Raw genomic sequence first — 19432 nt, 5'->3', positions numbered from 1 at the left:
GTACAGGGCCTTGGTGAGACCACACCTGGAGTACTGTGCACAGTTTTAGTCTCCTTATCTAAGGAAGGATATACTTGCCTTGGAGGCGGTGCAACGAAGGTTCACTAGATTGATTCCTGGGATGAGAGGGCTGTCCGATGAGGAGAGATTGTGTAGAATGGGCCGATACTCTCGAGTTTAGAAGAATGAGAGGTGATCGCATTGAAACATGTAAGATTCTGAAGGGGATTGACAGGGTAGATGCGGAGAGGTTGTTTCCCTGGGCTGGAGTGTCTAGAACTAGGGGGCATAGTCTCGGGGCATAGTCTCACAACGTGGACCACTTTCCATACCTCGGGAGCCTACTGTCAACAAGAACAGATGGCGATGACAAAGTCTAACACCACCTGCAGTGTGCCAGTGCAGCCTTCGGTCGCCTGAGAAAGTGTGTGTTTGAAGACCAGGACCTCAAACCCTGCACTAAGCTCATGGCCTACAGAGCAGCAGTGATACCCGCCCTGCTGTATGCCTCAGAGACATTGACCATGTACAGCAGGCACCTCAAAGCACTGGAGGTACCACCAACGCTGCCTCCGCAAGATCCTGCAAATCCATTGGCAGGATAGACGCACCAACGTCGGTGTTCTCGCTCAGGCCAACATCCCCAGCAGCAAAGCTTTGACCACGCTCGATCAGCTCCAATGGACGGGTCACATTGTCCACATGCCCGATACGAGACTCCCAAAACAAGCGCTCTACTCGGAGCTCCGACACGGCAAGAGAGCCCCAGGTGGGCAGAGGAAACGCTTCAAGGACACCCTCAGACTCCTTGAAAAAGTGTAACATCCCCACCGACACCTGGGAATCCCTGGCCCAAGACCGCACAAAGTGGAGAAGAAGCATCCGGGAAGGCACCGAACACTCCTCGCGGGAGCAATCGGAAGACAAACGCAGGCAGCGCAAGGAGCGCACGTCAACCCAAGCCGCACCCACCCACCCAAAGAATCACCCCCCACAGCCCGCTCCCCCAACCAGGTGCCCGCTTCCTCTACCAGCCCCCGGCGCCCGATCCTAACGCCCCCTCCCCCCGGGCCCCCGCTCCCAAACCCCCGCTCCCTCCCTCACCCCCCCACTCCTCCTGGGTTTCCGCTCCCTCACCCCCCTGCCTCCCGTTCCCTCCTCCCCCCGCTTCCCCCGGGCTCCCGCTCCCTCACCCCCCGCTCCCTCACCCCCTGGCTCCCGTTCCCTCCTCCCCCCGCTCCCGCTCGCTCCCTCACCCCCTGGCTCCCGTTCCCTCCTCCCCCCGCTCGCTCCCGCTCCCTCACCCCCCCGCTCCCGCTCCCTCACCGCCCCCCCCCCCCCGGGCTCCCGCTCCCTCACCGCCCCCCCGGGCTCCCGCTCCCTCACCGCCCCCCCGGGCTCCCGCCCCCCCCCCCGGGCTCCCGCTCCCCCCCCCGGGCTCCCGCTCCCTCACCGCCCCCCCGGGCTCCCGCCCCCCCCCGGGCTCCCGCTCCCTCACCGCCCCCCCCGGGCTCCCGCTCCCTCACCGCCCCCCCCCCCGGGCTCCCGCTCCCTCTCTCCCCCCCGGGCCCCCGCTCCCGCTCCCTCTCTCCCCCCCGGGCCCCCGCTCCCTCCCCCTCCTCCCTCTCTCCCCCCCGGGCCCCCGCACCCACCCCCGGCTCCCTCACCCCCGCTGCTCCCTCACCCCCGCTGCTCCCCCACTCCCGCTGCGACCCCAGCTTCCCAGAGATTGCCTGAGAGAGAGGCCGGCGCTGCTGTAAATGCCGGAGATTCTCTGATCCACACTCACCGCACCATCCGCCGCTCCTCAGTCCCGCCGCCATTTTATCTCCTTCCACAAACCGGAGCCTCATCCGGGGACTGCGAGCAGCACCGAGTATGCGCACTGCGGCCACGCAGCCCGCGCTTATAGTTCCTCACGGAGTCCGTCTCTTCTATTGGCTGCGACTCGTAGATTGACAGCTGCGCTCACCAATCGCAACGCCTCGGGCCACGCCCACTGTGTTAAAAGGCCGCCGCCAGCTCCGGGGTCACGTGGCTCCTGATCGGCCGTTCAATCGCCTGAGCGCGCGGGTGACGTCATAGCCCCGCCCACCCGCGAGCCCTTGTTGCCCAAGGTGCCGGCCGACTGCTGTCCCTTCTCCCCGGGCGGGCGGCGGCTGTCCTTCCCCCCGGGGCGCACTCCTCTCTAACTCTGTTCTCCAATTGCTCCTCCCCGCTCCGGGCTGCGGCTTTTATAGCAGCCGCCGGCCCCGCCCAGCCCAGCCCAGCCGCGCCTTCTGATTGGCTGAAAACCCGGCAAATCTCCGCCTCTGATTGGCGCGTTTTTCAATCCGCTCCAACCTCGGACACCAACGAAAAAGGCGGCTTATAGAATAAGAGCTCGTCTGTGAATCAGACTCGTTATTGTTAAAGTGATGGCCCTCTGTGGGACTGAATATTAACCAGTTATTAAAATCATTGCATCTGTGGATTGAATAATAATCATTATTGCCTAAATTATTGCATCTGTGGATTTGAATAATAATCATTATTGTTAAAATTATTGCATCTGTGGGATTTAATAATAATCGTTAAAATTATGGTATCTGGAACTGAATAATTAAAACTATGGCATTTGTGAGACTAAATAATAATCAACTTCTTCACTCAGAGGGTAGTAAATCTATGGAATTTGCTACCCCAGAGAGCTGTGGAAGCTGCAACATTAAATAAATTTAAAATGGAGATAGACAGTTTCCTAGCAGATAAGGGAATTAGGGGTTATGGGGAGAGGGCAGGGAAGTGGACGTGAGTCTAGATTCAGATCAGCCATGATCCTATTGAATGGCGGAGCAGGCCCGAGGGGCCGTATGGCCTACTCCTGCTCCTATTTCTTATGTTCTTATGTTTACGGGATGGTTTCCTGGACCAATATGTCGAGGAACCAACCAGAGATCAGGCCATCTTAGACTGGGTATTATGTAACGAGAAAGGATTAATTAGCAATCTTGTTGTACGAGGCCCCTTGGGTCGGAGTGATCATAATATGATTGAATTCTTAATTAAGATGGAGAATGAAATTGTTGACTCAGAGACTAGGGTCCTAAATTTAAATAAAGGAAACTACGATGATCTGAGGAACGAGTTGGGTAGCATTGATTGGGGAATGTCACTCAAAGGGTTGACGGTGGATAGGCAATGGCAAACATTCAAAGACCGCATGGATGAACTACAGAATTTGTTCATCCCAGTTTGGCATAAAAATAAAACAAAAAAGGTGACTCAACCGTGGCTAACAAGGGAAATTAGGGATAGCATAAGATCCAAGGAGAGGACATATAAATTGGCCAGAAAAAGCAGTAAACCTGAGGATTGGGAGCAGTTTAGGATTCAACAAAGGAGTACAAAGGGATTAATTAAGAAGGGGAAAATAGAATATGAGAGTAAGCTTGCAGGGAACATAAAAACTGACTGTAAAAGCTTTTATAGATATGTGAAGAGAAAAAGAACATAAGAACATAAGAAGTAGGAGCAGAAGTAGACCATACGGCCCCTCGGGCCTGCTCCGCCATTCAAAAGGATTGTGGCTGATCCGAACCTTAGCCCTGCCGAGGACACCTGGCCGGCGAACTGGCAAGAGTTGGAGGCCAAAGTCACCACTCGCTTAGGACGCTGGACAGGACTGCTCCGAGTGTTGTCCTACAGGGGTCGAGCGCTGGTCATAAACCAGCTGGTGGCCGCCATGTTGTGGTACCGGTTGGTCACTTTGATCCCTCCCCCTGCGTCTGTCGCCAAGATGCAGAAGAAGCTCATCGACTTCTTCTGGGACAAATGGAAGCACTGAGTCTCTGCCGCGGTTCTGAGTCTCCCGCTTAGGGAGGGTGGTCAGGCGCTGGTGTGCCTTCGCACCCAGGCTGCGACTTTCCATCTTCAGACGCTGCAGAGATACCTGTACGTCGAGAATCCTCCGAGATGGTGTGCGCTGGTGACTTATTTTTTCCGCCAGCTGCACGGCCTCAATTACGACATGCAGCTCCTGTTTGTGAAAGTGGGCGGCACGCGTGCCAGCCTGCAGGAGCTGCCTGTCTTTTACCAGGAACTGCTATGGGTTTGGAACTACGTTGCTTCCAGGCGGAGCTCTCCCCCATCAGGAATGGCGGCTGTCCTTCAGGAGCCGCTGCTCAGGAATCCGCACCTCCACGACCGTGCGTTCAGGCGGCTGGCGGAGGGCAGGGCTGTGCCTGGCAAGGTGACCAGAGTCGGGGATCTGCTCGATGGTGGAGGAGCGGGCTGGATGGCGCCGGAGGAGTTGGTGCGGCGCATGTCTTGGGCCAACGTCCAGCTCGCGGTCAAAGCCATCGAGTCAATGAAAGCGACACTGCGCCCCGGCGCCACAAGGTGTATCGAGGCGGCTCAAGCACGTGGGGCAATCCCGTCCGAGCTTTCCCCCGTTCGGACTGAATTCCTCATCGACGCCCGGCCCCGAAACTCCCCTCGGGATCCGGCGCCTCACAACTTGAGCTGTCTCGAGGAAATACCCTCCGTGCCTTTTCATTCCACACGGAGGTGTTTCCTGTACGGGCTGCTCCTGCACACTCTCCACTTTGCCATCTTCGCCTGCCGTCCGGACACGCCTTGGCGTGCCGTCTTGCCTTCCGGCGGAGGCGGAGGTCCCCAATGGAGGTCTCTCTATGCGGGAGTCCTCCCTTGTTCTATTGGGGACTTGGCCTGGAGGGTGTTGCACGGAGCAGTCCCGTGCAATATATTTTTTAATAGGTTCACAGACTCCCAGGCCGCCTGTTTTTTCTGCGGCCTGGAGGAGTCTGTTTTTCATATATATACGGAGTGTGAGAGGTTGCAGCCCCTCTTCCATTACTTGAAGGGGCTGATCCTCAATTTTTGGTTGCACTTCAGTCCCACGCTCTTGATCTACGGTCACCCGGTGCGGAGGGGAGCGGGCAGGTTGGAGGACCTCCTCGTGGGTCTGCTCCTGGGCCTGGCTAAAAAAGCCATCAATTGGTCCAGGCAGCGGGCAGTCGAGGGGGTCGTCCAGCCGGATTGCCTGCCTCTCTTCCGCGGCCATGTTCGTGCCCGGGTGGCCCTGGAGATGGAGCACGCGGTGTCCGCCGGCACGCTCGAGTATTTCCACGACCAGTGGGTGCCGCGGGGACTGGAGTGCATAATTGATTTGGACAACCAAATTTTAATTTGATTTGTTAAGGTTTATTTAAAGTTTTATTAGTTACAGTCTATTTGTTTATGTTTGGTTCAACCAAAAAAGTGCCCCTCTGGATCCTTTGGATTGGTGGGAGTCTTACTTATAAGAGCTGGGTTTTACTCATAAGGGCTGGGTCGGTGATGAATGATGGTTGCCCTGTGTTAATATTATGTTATGTTCTTACTTAATAAAAGTCTTGAGTTTTAAGCCTTAACCTCTTGGATTCAGACCATTGTTCGGCACTTCAATTTTATTAAGTAACAACTTTTGGAAGATGGATCGATTATTGAAACCAGAGCATTTGGATATCGATCCCCATTCGGCAGATGCGTCGAAGAAATTTACGCATTGGCTTCGATGTTTTGAACACTTCATCGCATCATTCACTGATCCGACGGTTAACAAGTTGGGTCTTTTAACCAACTTGGTAAGTCATCAAACTTACTTCATAATTGAAGATATTACAACTTATGAAGAGGCCCTGGCAGCCCTTAAAGCCCAGTACCTTAAGTCGGTCAACGAAGTATACGCCAGGTATCTTTTGTCTACTCGCAGGCAATTACCCGAGGAATCTCTGAACGATTTCCTGCAGGACTTTAAGGCTTTGGCTAAGGATTGCAACTACAAGGCTGTCTCTGCCATAGTGTATCAGGAAGAAGCCATCCGTGATTCTTTCATATCTGGTCTCCGATCTAATTATATTAGACAGAGACTACTCGAGAATGACTCGTTAGTTTTAAAAACGGTCGTCGCTACTGCTCGATCATTAGAGGTAGCCCAGAAGAATTTAGAAGTGTATGCATCAGCCCATGCGTCTCTTTCAGCCTCGTGTGCTCTGAGTATGGAGGCATCCATATCACCAAAGGAGCCTCCACTTAATCCTATTGTTGCGGCTGTACCCCATGGGTCTGTGTTATTTTTGTGGCCAATCTAAACATCCCAGGCAAAGACGCCCAGCCAGAGAGGCTACCTGTTTTAAATGTAAGAAACGGGGACATTTTAGTAAAGTGTGTAAGGGTAATCCTGTACCCAATGTTTTCTCTGCTGTTGCCTCGGTTACGGTTGACCAGCCCATACCGAGTTCCTTGTCGAAATCTATGATGGACATCAAGATTAATGGTCGTCCTACTGGGTGTTTGATAGACTGTGGCAGTACTGAAAGTTTTATACACCCCAACCTTGTTAACTCCTGTTCATTGAAGGTGTATCCTACTCGAAGTGAAATCGTGATGGCGTCTAAGTCCCTTACTTCGGAGGTAACTGGATATTATAAAGTCACATTGACCGTTAAGGATACGGAGTCTAAGGACTTTAAACTCCTCATATTACCTCAGTTGTGTGTGAACTTAATTTTAGGCTTGGACTTCCAGTGTCAGCATGAGAGCGTCACCCTTAAGTATGGTGGATCCCAGCCTCCGCTCACAGTCTGCGGCCTTTCTACTTTAAAAATAAGTCCGCCTTCTTTGTTCATGAACCTTGCTCCTAATTGTAGACCTATAGCAACTAAGAGTCGACGGTATAGTTCAGAAGATAAAAAATTTATAAAAGAGGAAGCGGAAAGGCTTCAACGGGAGGGAATCAGCGAACACAGTAATAGCCCGTGGCGTGCCCAGGTGGTGGTGGTTAAAACTAATGAAAACAAAAGACTTGTGGTCGATTATAGCCAGACTATAAACTTGTATACCCAATTAGACGCCTATCCTTTGTCTCGTATTTCTGAGATGGTGAACCAGATAGCTCAGTACCGTGTGTTCTCCACCATTGATTTAAAGTCTGCCTACCATCAACTCCCCATTAAAATAGAAGACCGACCTTATACGGCCTTCGAAGCTAATGGGCACCTGTACCAATTCCTTAGGGTGCCCTTTGGAGTGACGAATGGGGTATCCATCTTCCAACGGGAGATGGATCGTATGGTGGATGAATACGCATTGGAAGCAACATTCCCGTACCTGGACAATGTTACTATCTGTGGGCGCGACCAATGGGAGCATGATCAAAATCTCATGAAGTTCCTAGAGACTGCAAAGAGGTTAAACCTGACCTACAACGAAAACAAGTGTACCTTCAATACTACACGTTTGTGTATTCTTGGTTGCGTTGTGGAGAATGGGGTAATTGGGCTGATCCTGAAAGATTACGCAGTAGGAGTCTACGTACTCCTAGCAAAAAATACTGAACTCGGAGAGGTTCAACAGAAAAGGTTTAATTGTTGAGACTGCATTTTGAACACAAAAATGGCGTCAGAGACTACACCAAGTCCGACTGCCTTTCATCAGTCCACAGCTTCGACTGCTCCTCCCCCGCTCTGGGCTTAACTATGTTGCAGATCGAGTTTCTTAAAGGTGTGATCCTTCTTAAAGGCATGACGCCTGATTTATAGTCTACGGACCAAAAACGGATTGTGTCCTTTCTGTGATCGGTACGCCACACAGCTCCCCCCAGAATCCGCTAGTAGGGAGTGTACAAACCGGCGTGGCGGCTTGATGGCACGGCCGGAACGGCTCTTGGCGGTTGGTGTCGGGAGCGGGGCGGTCGGACGCGTCGGGCTCTTAGGCAGTCTGCCCCGCGGTGGGGGTTGGCCCACTTGAACGGGTTCGTCGGGCTCTAGGTGCGCCAGCTTGAGCCGGTCGACCGACACCTTGTCAGTTCTGCCGCCCACTTCGAGGAGGAAGAACTTGTTCCCCGTCTGGAGTACCTTGTAAGGTCCGTCGTATGGGGGCCGTAGAGGTCCTCAGTGGGCGTCATGGCACATGAAAACAAATTTGGCCATGTGCAGGCTAGGTGGTACGTGGGTTGCTGGTTCGTCGTGCCGGCTGGTGGGTACCGGAGCGAACTGTTGTGCTCGGTTGGCGAAAGCGCGGCGTTGCTGGTCAGCCGACCAGGGGGTCGTGGCAGTGGGCAGGAACTCTCCGGGTATGCGCAGCGGCTGGCCGTACACGAGTTCCGCTGCCGAGGCTTGCAGGTCTTCCTTGACCGCGGAGCGTAGGCCAAGTAGCACCCACGGGAGGCGGTCGATCCAAGCCTCATCCTCGAGGCTGGCGCGGAGGGACGCCTTCATGGACCTGTGGAATTGCTCGCACAGTCCGTTGGCTTGGGGGTGGTAAGCCGTGGTGTGGTGAACGGCCACCCCGAGGTTTCGGGCGATGGCGGCCCACAGATCAGAGGTGAACTGCGGGCCTCTATCCGACGTCATCACAGAATCACAGAAACCCCACAATGCAGATAGAGGCCATTTCGGCCCATCGAGCCTGCACTGCACGGTGGCATAGTGGTTAGCACTGTTGCCTCACAGCGTCAGGGACCCGGGTTCGAATCCAGCCTCGGGTGACTGTCTGTGTGGAGTTTGCACATTCTCCCCGTGTTTGCGTGGGTTTTCTCCGGGTGCTCCGGTTTCCTCCCACAGTCCAAAGATGTGCGGGTTAGGATGATTGGCTATGATAAATTGAGCCTTAGTGTTAGGGGGATTAAATACGTGGGGTTACGGGGATAGGGTGGGATATGTGTTGGTGTAGGGGTTACGGGGATCGGGTGGGATATGTGTCGGTGCAGGCTCGATGGGCCGAAATGGCCTCTATCTGCACTGTGGGGTTTCTGTGATTTCTGTGATCTGTGATATCCCACCCGATCCCCGTAACCCCTACACCAACACATATCCCACCCTATCCCCGTAACTCCACGTATTTAATCCCCCTAACACTAAGGGTCAATCTATCATAGCCAATCAACCTAACCCGCACATCTTTGGACTGTGGGAGGAAACCGGAGCACCCGGAGGAAACCCATGCAAACACGGGGAGAATGTGCAAACTCCACACAGACAGTCACCCGAGGCCGGATTCGAACCCGGGTCCCTGGCGCAGGTCATGTTGGAGGGGACGCCGAACCGAGCGACCCAGGTACCGATGAACGCCCTCGCGATGTCGGCGGTGGTGGTGGACGTCAGAGGAATGGCCTCGGGCCAGCGGGTGGTATGGTCCATGATTGTCAGCAGGTGCGTGTGACCTTGTGATGGTGGCAGGGGGCCGACGAGGTCGATGTGGACGTGGTCAAACCTTCTTTCTGGCACGGTGAACTCCTCGAGTGGGGCTTTGATGTGCTGGTGGATTTTGGCACGCTGGCAAGCTATGCAGGATCTGGACCAGATGCGCACATCTTTGTGCAGGTCACGCCAGACAAATCGGTTGGCCACCAGTCTAATGGACGCGCGGGTGCTGGGGTGTGAGAGGCCGTGGACGATGTTGAACACCCGTTTTCGCCAGGACGCTGGGACTATGGGGCGGGGCTGCGCCAAGGAGGTGTCGCATTTGTCAGGGGTTTGTGGTCGACAAACGCGGTGAAGGGGCGGCCCTCCAGAAGAAATCTAAAATGGCGGACTGCCAGGTAAAGTGCGAGGAGCTCGTGGTCAAAGGCGCTGTATTTGGCCTCCGGGGGGCGCAGTTGGCGGCTGAAAAAGGCCAGCGGTTGCCAGGCCCCATCAACCCACTGTTCGTACACGGCGCCGACCGCATGGTCGGAGGCGTCCGTGGTGAGGGCCACCCTGGCGTTGGGCTGTGGGTGAGCGAGCATGGTGGCGTCGGCACGCGCCTTTTTGGTCGAGTCGAAAGCGGTCAACATGTCCGCCGACCACTCAATCGCCATTCTGTCTTTCTTACCCCGGAGGGCTTCATATAGGGGCCGCATGAGGGAGGCCGCTCCGGGAATGAAGCGGTTGTAAAAGTTGATCATCCCCAAGAACTCCTGGAGGCCTTTGATGGTGGTGGGCCGGGGGAACTGCTGGACGGCTTGCATCTTGGCGGGCAGGGGAATGGCTCCGTCCTGCGTGATGTGGTGGCCGAGGAATTCGATCCTGCTGAGGCCGAATTGGCACTTGGCTGGGCTGATGATGAGCCCGTGCTCACTGACCACTGGAACAGGGTGCGGAGGTGCTCGATGTGTTCCTGCTTGGAGGAACTAGCTACCAGGATGTCATCCAGGTAGACAAAGAGGAACTTCAGGTCCCGGAGGACCGAGTCCATGAGCCGCTGGAAGGCCTGGGCCGCGTTTTTGAGGCCAAAGGGCATTCGGAGGAACTCTAATAGCCCAAAAGGGGTGATTATGGCCGTTTTGGGAACGTCTGTGGGGTGGACTTGCACCTGATGGTAACCGCGCACCAGGTCGACTTTGGAGAAGACTGAGCGGCCGGCCAGTCTAGCCAAGAAGTCTTGAATGTGCGGTATGGGGTACCGATCTGGCATGGTGGCATTGTGATATACCTATCAATTCGTCCAATAAAAAGCGACGAGTTAGGAACGTAACTAAAGGTTTTTATTGACTAAATAACAGAGCCCACCCTCGTGGGTGATCGGGTCCAACAAGGAGGAATACCAGCCAGTCGACTACCTTTATACCTGGGCAGGTAGGTGGAGCCATGGGCGGAGTCGGAGGTGGTCAGCCCAGGTATAACAGTGCGACAAGAGGCGACCTCGTATCGTGATACAACAGTGATAACGGTGATAACAATACAACAGTGATACTATAGTGTAATGATAAAAGTGGTTTACCACATTCACCCCTTGTTTAGATTTGAGTCCGGCGGGGTGAAGTGTACTACCAGTTCTGGTATGTCAGTCTGTCCGGAGGCCTCGTAAGCCTCTCCGATCGTCGCAGCGGCGGTGCTGCATTATCCGGTGTTAGTGCTGGTGTCTGCGTGGTCGGCGAAGGCTCGTGGGGTTCCGGCATGCCGTCTACCTGGGCTGGAATTGGGGGGGTGGTGGGGGGGGGTAAAGGTGGTGTCTCCGGAGTGCCCGAGGGTGCGAGGTCTCGTAAGGAGACAGTGTCCTCCCGCCCGTCTGGGTAAGCCACGTAGGCGTACTGGGGGTTGGCGTGCAGGAGGTTCACCCTCTCGACCAGGGGGTCTGTTTTATGGGCCCTCACGTGCTTTCGCAGCAAGACGGGCCCCGGAGAGGTCAGCCAGGTTGGTAGAGTGGTTCCCGTAGTCGACTTCCTGGGGAAAACAAACATTCGTTCATGGGGGGTGGCGTTAACGGCAGTGCAAAGTAGTGACCGGATGGAGTGCAGCGCTGTCGGGAGGACTTCCTGCCAGCGGGAGGTTGGGAGGCCCTTAGACTTTAAGGCTAAGAGGACGGCCTTCCATACCGTCGCGTTCTCTCTTTCCACCTGGCCGTTCCCTCGGGGGTTGTAGCTGGTGGTCCTACTTGCTGCAATACCTCTCGCTAGTAGGAACTGACGGAGTTCCTCGCTCATGAAAGAGGAGCCCCGGTCACTATGTATATAGTTTGGGAACCCGAACAAGGTGAAGAGGTCGTTCAGGCATTTAATGACCGTGGTACTGGTCATGTCTGGGCAGGGGAAGGCAAAGGGGAAACGGGAGTACTCATCAACAATGTTGAGGAAGTACACATTACAGTCAGAGGACGGGAGGGGCCCCTTAAAGTCGATGCTCAGGCGCTCGAAGGGGCGGGTGGCCTTGATCAGGCTTGCTCTGTCCGGCCTAAAGAAGTGCGGTTTGCACTCGGCACAGGTCTGGCAGTTCCTGGTTATGGTCCTGACCTCCTCGATGGAGTAGGGCAGGTTGCGGGCCTTAATGAAGTGGTAAAGTCTGGTGACCCCGGGGTGGCAGAGGTCGTTGTGGAGGGTCTGAAGTCTATCACTTTGCGCGCTGGCGCATGTAATTCGTGACAGAGCATCGGGGGGTTCGTTCAGCTTACCTGGCCGGTACAAGATATCATAATCGTAGGTGGAGAGCTCGATTCTCCACCTCAAGATCTTGTCATTCTTGATTTTGCCCCTCAGCTTGTTATTAAACATAAAAGCGACCGAACGTTGGTCGGTAAGGAGGGTAAATCGTTTGCCTGCCAGGTAGTGCCTCCAGCGTCGTACCGCCTCCACAATCACCTGGGCCTCCTTCTCAACCGACGAGTGTCGGATCTCAGGGCCCTGTAGGGTCCTTGAGAAGAAGGCCACCGGTCTCCCCTCCTGGTTAAGGGTGGCGGCTAGGGCGAAGTCGGATGCATCGCTCTCGACTTGGAAGGGGATGGACTCATCCACTGCGTGCATAGTGGCCTTGGCAATGTCTCCCTTAATGAGGGAAAAGGCTGCGCACGCTTCCTCCGTAAGGGGGAAGGATGTGGACTTCATGAGGGGTCTGGCTTTGTCCGCATAATTGGGCACCCATTGGGCATAGTAGGCGAAGAGCCCCAGGGTTCTCTTAAGTGCCTTAGGGCAGTGGGGGAGGGGTAGCTCCATGAGGGGGTGCATTCTTTCGGGGTCGGGGCCGATGAGTCCATTCTCTACTACACAGCCAAGGATGGCAAGGCGCGAGGTGTTAAACACACATTTCTCCTTATTGTAGGTGAGGTTCAGCCGTTGGGCTGTACGGAGGAATTTCTCCAGATTCACATCGTGGTCCTGCCGGTCACGGCCGCAGATGGTGACGTTATCTAGGTAGGGGAATGTGGCCTGCAGTCCGTTCTGGTCAACCATCCGGTCCATCTCCCTTTGGAAGACCGAGACCCCGTTGGTGACACCGAAGGGGACCCTAAGGAAGTGGTATAGGCGCCCATTCACCTCGAAGGCGGTGTACTGGCGGTCCTCGGGGTGGATAGGGAGTTGGTGGTAGGCCGACTTAAGGTCGATGGTCGAGAATACGCGGTATTGTGCAATCTGATTGACCATGTCAGATATGCGGGGAAGGGGGTGTGCGTCCAGCTGGGTGTATCTGTTTATGGTCTGGCTGTAGTCGATGACCAGGCGATTTTTATCGCCGGTCTTAACGACCACGACCTGGGCACGCCAGGGGCTGTTGCTCCCCTCGATGATGCCCTCCTTCAGGAGACGCTGCACCTCAGAGCTAATGAAAGCTCTGTCCCCAGCGCTGTACCGCCTGCTCTTGGTAGCGACGGGTTTGCAGTCGGGGGTGAGGTTAGCGAACAGGGAAGGTGGCGGCACCTTGAGGGTGGATAGGCTGCAGGTGTTACGCGGTGGGCGGTTTAACCTTCGCTGGTTGTTGACTGTGAGTGGGGGGAGGGGTCCACCGTATGCTAGGGTTACACTTTGGAGGTGGGATTGGAAGTCCAGCCCTAGTAGGACGGCAGCGCAGAGCTGGGGGAGGACGAGGAGTTTAAAGTTTTTATACACTGTACCCTTAACCGACAAGGTCACAGCACAGTAGCCGCTAATGTCTGTGGCGTGGGACCTCGATGCCATCGAGATTCGGTTGCGCGTTGGCAGGACAGGGAGGGAGTAGTGGCTCACCGTGTCTGGGTGGATGAAGCTCTCCGTGCTTCCGCTGTCGAACAGGCAGGTCGTGGCGTGGCCGTTTACTTTGATGTCCATCATCGACTTGGACAGGTGGTGTGGGCGGGCTTGATCCAGAGTGACGGAGGCTAGTGTGTAGGTAAGCGAGTCGTTGTCGTCTGCGGGCGAGGCGGTCGTCGGGTCCGGGGGCCCGGTGGCAGTCGGGCGTGGTGGGTAAAATGGCGTCTCCCACGAGGTAGGACAAAATGGCGGAGAAGATGGCTGCCCCCATAACTCACATGAGGCACTATTGGGGTCGGTTGCCTTGATCAAAGATGGCCGCCCCCATGACTCACGTGTGGGGATACTGGCCTCAGTTGCCGTGAAAGAAGATGGCCGCCCCCACAGTTCGCATGAGGCACTGCTGGCCTCTGAAGATCCGCTCCTGCAGGCCTTAGAGAAGTGGCCTTTCTTCCTGCAGGTTGCGCAGGTAGAGTTCCTGGCTGGGCAGCGCGACCTCGGGTGCTTCTCCTGGCCGCAAAAGAAGCAGCCGGCGGCCCGATCGCGGGTGCCCGATGTCGGAGCCGGTACCGAGGGTGGCGGGCCCGGTCGGGTCCGGGACGCCGACGCTGAGGTAGGTCCCGGGGGCGGCGCTGCGAAGGGTATTGCGGTAGGGGTCGGGCCCGAGTCCCAGGGTCGCGAGCAGTACCTGGAAAACGCCTCCTGGTCCTGATGGGCCACCTCCAGGGAGAGAGCGAGGGCTTCAGCTTTGTCCAGGTCGAGGTCTTTAGCTTCAAGCAGTCTTTGCCGTGAGTAGTCGGACCGTAGGCCTTTCACAAAGGCATCGCGGATATTATCTTCCGTATTTTCAACAGCCGTCACCGCTTTAAAGTCACAGTTCCTGCCGAGTGCTCTTAGCGCCCGTAAAAATTCAGCTACAGACTCTCCTGGCTGTTGCGGGCGGGATCTTAGGAGGTGCCTGGTGTACATGTAATTTACCGGGCTGCGGTACTGCTGTTTCAGTAGGTTGATAGCGGCCTCGTATGTAGTCGTATCCTGGATGAGTGCGTATACTCTCGGGCTCGCTTGGGCGTTCAGAAGTCTTAGTTTGGATCTCTGCGGGGCGCCGGATTCTTCCAGGTAGGATTCGAAGCAGTCCAGCCAGTGTTTGAAGTTGAGGGCTGAGTTTGCTGCCTGTGGGTTTAGATCCAGGTACGGTGGTTTGAGGGCTTGCAGCCAAGCCGGCTGGTGTGGCTGGTGTAGCCCGGTGTCTGAAAGCTGCTGTGGCTGTGCTTCTGGGAGGGCTTCTGGCTGGCCAGTAGTAGACATCTTTAAAATTTAGTCAATAAAATTGATATACCTATCAATTCGTCCAATAAAAAGCGACGAGTTAGGAACGTAACTAAAGGTTTTTATTGACTAAATAACAGAGCCCACCCTCGTGGGTGATCGGGTCCAACAAGGAGGAATACCAGCCAGTCGACTACCTTTATACCTGGGCAGGTAGGTGGAGCCATGGGCGGAGTCGGAGGTGGTCAGCCCAGGTATAACAGCGCGACAAGAGGCGACCTCGTATCGTGATACAACAGTGATAACGGTGATAACAATACAAGAGTGATACTATAGTGTAACGATAAAAGTGGTTTACCACACATTGTTTAGGCGCCGGTAGTCCCCGCAGGGGCGCCATCCCCCATCGGGTTTGGTGACGATGTGGAGTGGGGAGGCCCAGGGGCTGTTGGAGCGGCGGATGATGCTGAGTGGTTCCATTGTGGCAAACTCGGCCCGCGTGATCTCCAGCTTGGCCGGGTCCAGCCTACGGGCGTGGGCATACACCGGTGTGCCTGTGGTGGGGATGAAGTGTTCTACCCCGTGCTTAGCAACTTTCGCGGAGAAGGTCGGGTTGGTGAGGGCTGGGAATTCAGCCAGGAGTGCTGAGTAGTCGTCCGTTGAGCGGGCGCGGCACTGCCACGCCATTTCGGTGGGTTGGGAGGGGGCCATAGCGCCCGGGATAGGTGACATGGTGTTCATGTCCACGAAGCGGCGCCGAGGCATGTCGACCAACAGGCCGTGGGCGCACAGGAAATCCGCACCGAGGAGCGGGGAGAGCACCTTGGCGGTGGGAAACTCCCAGTGGTAGCGGCGGCCTGCGAGGTCGATGGTGACGGTGCGGGTGCCGTATGTCCGTATGTCGGTGCCGTTGGCGACAGCCAGCGCAGGGCCGCGGCCGCCTAGCTGGATCTCGAGGGCGGGCGCGGGGCTGATGCTGCGCGCCCGTGTCGCATAGGAAACGGCGTCTGGAGGCGCTGTCCGTAACGTACAGCAGCGCGCCTGCTTGCCCCATGGCCATCGTGTAGGCCGGTGTGGGGGCGGTTGGAAATGTGCAGGGATGGCTGCAGCGGCATGCCCGTGCGCCGAACCGGGTATGGAAGTAGCAGTAGCCCTGGGTCGGAGGGCTTGGGGGACGTGGGGGCCTCATGGCCGAGCTGTGTGGCCACGCGATAGAGGGTGGAGCGCGCGCCGACGCTGCGGAGGCCAGGTTGGGGGTGATGGCTGATGTACCTCAATAACTCCAAGACTCGAAGTTAGCAGAATAAAACAAGGCTTTTAAAAGCAAAGAAAAGAAGCCGGTGTCTGCACCTAGCTTCACCTAGCATGCTGCTGTACTACTGCAAGACAAGCCTGAACTTGTCTTAAATAGGGCCAGGTATGGGTGGGGCCGACACACAAAGGGGGCGGTGCCCTATACGCAATACCAGGTACAAACACCGGAACAGGCAATACAATATATACAGTTAACTACAGAGTCTGATGAATGGCATATTTCATCACAACGGCGTGGTTGGAGCCAGCGGACAGGAGCTTATTGGCTTCATCGGCCAGGGCTTCGAGGTCCGTGAGGCTGGACGCCACAATCGCCGGGCGGATGCTGGGAGGTAGTTGGCGGATAAAGAGCGTGCGGAAGAGGGAGCCGGGCGGTTTCTCGTCGGTCAGAGCAAGCATGTGTGAGAGCAAGTCTGACGGCGTGGAGTCACCGAGGCCCGGGAGTTCAAGGAGGTGGCAGTTGCGCAAAAATTGGGGGGCTGTGAATTTTTTAAGGAGCGCGGCCTTGAGATGTGCGTACTTGCCTTCCTCCGAAGGGTTTTGTAGTGTTGTCCAGACTTTCGTGATTGTGGAGCTTCCCAGGGAGATGAGGAGGTAGTCGTACATCATTGCGTCGGCGGTGATGCCGCGGAGTCGGAATTGCGATTCAGCTTGAAGGAACCAGGCGGTGGCTAGGTTCTCCCAGAACTCCGGCAGCTTCACAGAAACTGCGTTTGTGTCAGCCATGGTTACGCTTAGGAGTTGTCCTGAGCATCGGGGTCACCAATGTAGGAGTCTACGTACTCCTAGCAAAAAATACTGAACTCGGAGGGGTTCAACAGAAAAGGTTTAATTGTTGAGACTGCATTTTGAACACAAAAATGGCGTCAGAGACTACACCAAGTCCGACTGCCTTTCATCAGTCCACAGCTTCGACTGCTCCTCCCCCGCTCTGGGCTTAACTATGTTGCAGATCGAGTTTCTTAAAGGTGTGATCCTTCTTAAAGGCATGACGCCTGATTTATAGTCTACGGACCGAAAAGCGGATTGTGTCCTTTCTGTGATCGGTACGCCACAACGCCCACTTAAGGAATTACCTTTACCTCACACTGTAAAAGCTTTAAGAAGGTGTCTGGGATTCTTCTCGTACTGTGCCCAGTGGGTGGCTAACTACTCAGATAAAGTCCGACCTCTTATTAAGTCGACGTCTTTTCCGCTGTCGGTGGAAGCTCAGGAGGCTTTTTTTAAATATCAAATGGGACATTGAGAAGGCAGTGTTATGTGCCGTGGATGAGAAGATCCCTTTTCAAGTGGAAAGTGATGCATCTGATTTTGCGTTGGCAGCAACTCTTAACCAAGTTGGTAGACCAGTAGCTTTCTTCTCTCGTACATTGCAAGGACCAGAAGTTCGACATTCTTCAGTGGAAAAGGAGGCACAGGCAATTATTGAAGCAGTCAGGTATTGGAGGCATTATCTCGCTGGCCGACGTTTTACGCTCATTACTGACCAGCGATCTGTGGCCTTTATGTTCAATACTAAGCAGAGAGGCAAGATCAAAAATGATAAGATTTTAAGATGGCGAATAGAACTGTCAACATATGACTATGATATTCAGTACAGGCCTGGAGTATTCAATGAGCCATCGGATGCTTTGTCACGAGGAGTATGTGCTAGTCTGGGTATAGATAAGCTTCAAAGTCTCCACGACGCACTCTGCCACCCTGGGGTTACCAGAATGAACCACTTCATTAAGTCTCACAATCTACACTATATTGAGGAGGTCCGGACAATGACCAGAACCTGTCGTGTTTGTGCTGAATGCAAACCCCGCTTCTATAAGCCGTCCGAGCCAGCTCATCTTATTAAAGCAACTCGATCATTTGAGTGTTTGAGTCTCGATTTTAAAGGTCCCCTTCCATCGAGTTACCGTAATGTCTATTTTCTTAATATTATAGACGAGTACTCTCGGTTCCCTTTTGTTATCCCCTGTCCGGATGTGACCAGTGCTGTTGTAATTAAATGCCTCTGCCAACTGTTTTCCTTGTTCGGCATGCCTAACTATATACATAGTGATAGGGGTTCTGCCTTTATGAGCGAAGAATTGCGACAGTTTTTGCTATCAAAAGGGATTGCAATGAGTAGAACTACCAGCTATAACCCTCGTGGTAATGGGCAGGTCGAGAAAGAAAATGTGACAGTGTGGAAGGCTATCGTACTGTCTCTGAAGTCGCGAGGCCTGCCGACCTCTCGCTGGCAGGATGTCCTGCCAGACGTGCTGCATTCCATAAGGTCTCTTTTGTGTACAGCGACGAATGCCACCCCTCATGAAAGGATGTTTAGCTTTCCAAGAAAAGCTACCAATGGAGTATCGTTACCCACATGGTTGATGACCACGGGCCCTGTGCTGTTGCGCAGACATGTGAGAGGCCACAAGACTGACCCACTGGTGGAGGAAGTACAACTCCTCCATGCTAATCCCCAGTATGCGTACATTCAATATCTGGATGGGCGAGAGGATACGGTTTCTATTAAAGATCTTGCACCTGCTGGAGCTCAAAAAGAGTTTGACTCTGAGAGTAGAGTTTTTAATCATGGTATTGGACCTTTAGAGACACAAACTCTCAGTGTGGAAAACACTGATCATTCTGGGACTTTGAATGAACCGGAGTTAGTACCCTGGGAGGAGCCTCAGCAAGAGTTACGTCATTCCCAGAGGACTATTAGACCTCCTGACAGACTGAATCTATAGCAGGGGGTGAATGTGATGAAATAACTGTGTTCTGGCATTTGTGTTCTGGCATTTGTATTGGCTGTTGTGTTGTACTTGTTAATGTCTGGAATGTTTTACAGGTGTAATCACTAATGCTCTTCCCTAGCCCGGCCCCTCTGGATTGGTGTGACACTTACTTATAAGAGCTGGGTTGTACTCATAAGGGCTGGGTCGGTGATGAATGATGGTTGCCATGTGTTAATATTATGTTATGTCCTTACTTAATAAAAGCCTTGAGTCATAAGCCTTAACCTCTTGGATTCAGACCGTTGTTCGGCACTTCAGTAAGGGTAAACCGGGAGAGCTTCTTCTCCCCTCTGATATAAAGGGTCGACGTCCGCCTTATTCCCTATCAATCACTCAGAGTCCTGCGAGGCCTCCCGCCTGATCCATTACACCAAACGCCAGACCATCTCCTCCCGGCTGGGAGATCCAGACCGCCGTCCGCCTCCTGCTGCCCGGGGGAACTGGCCAAGCACGCCGTCTCGGAGGGGACGAAAGCAGTCACCAAATACACCAGCTGCAAATAAAGCCTCTCGTTCCTCCCACCTTAAAAACTCAACCCAAAGGCTCTTTTCAGAGCCACTCACGAGATCCAGAAGGGACTATTTATTTTCATTTGACTAATGACATTTGAAAT

The 19432-nt window shown here is 54.6% G+C and overlaps 2 protein-coding genes across 4 annotated transcripts in view; one reads left to right on the top strand and one right to left on the bottom strand.

The window, feature by feature from the left end:
* The window catches only part of LOC147096540 (uncharacterized), a 256178-nt gene extending 253949 nt beyond the window's left edge, over positions 1–2229 (bottom strand). For 2 of the 3 annotated variants that reach the window (XM_085975335.1, XM_085975337.1), the window contains exon 1: positions 1790–2216. Coding sequence is in view for 1 of the 3 variants with exons in the window: in XM_085975339.1 (XP_085831465.1) it covers positions 1790–1797 (8 nt within the window). In the remaining 2 variants the exon portion in view is untranslated. Of the gene's footprint in view, positions 1–1789 lie in introns of all 3 variants that reach the window. The other variant, XM_085975339.1, reaches the window with a different exon arrangement.
* Positions 1–19432, top strand: part of LOC147096539 (uncharacterized) — a 441550-nt gene that overhangs the window by 387620 nt on the left and 34498 nt on the right. The gene's annotated exons all lie outside the window — the stretch shown is intronic.

Source organism: Somniosus microcephalus, unplaced genomic scaffold (genome assembly GCF_052327205.1).
Source record: "Somniosus microcephalus isolate GS21.2 unplaced genomic scaffold, FLI_Smic_1.0 unresolved_chr1, whole genome shotgun sequence".
Classification (NCBI taxonomy): domain Eukaryota; kingdom Metazoa; phylum Chordata; class Chondrichthyes; order Squaliformes; family Somniosidae; genus Somniosus; species Somniosus microcephalus.
The sequence above is the reverse complement of the archived record's forward strand: the minus strand, read 5'-3'. Positions and strand labels throughout refer to the sequence as shown.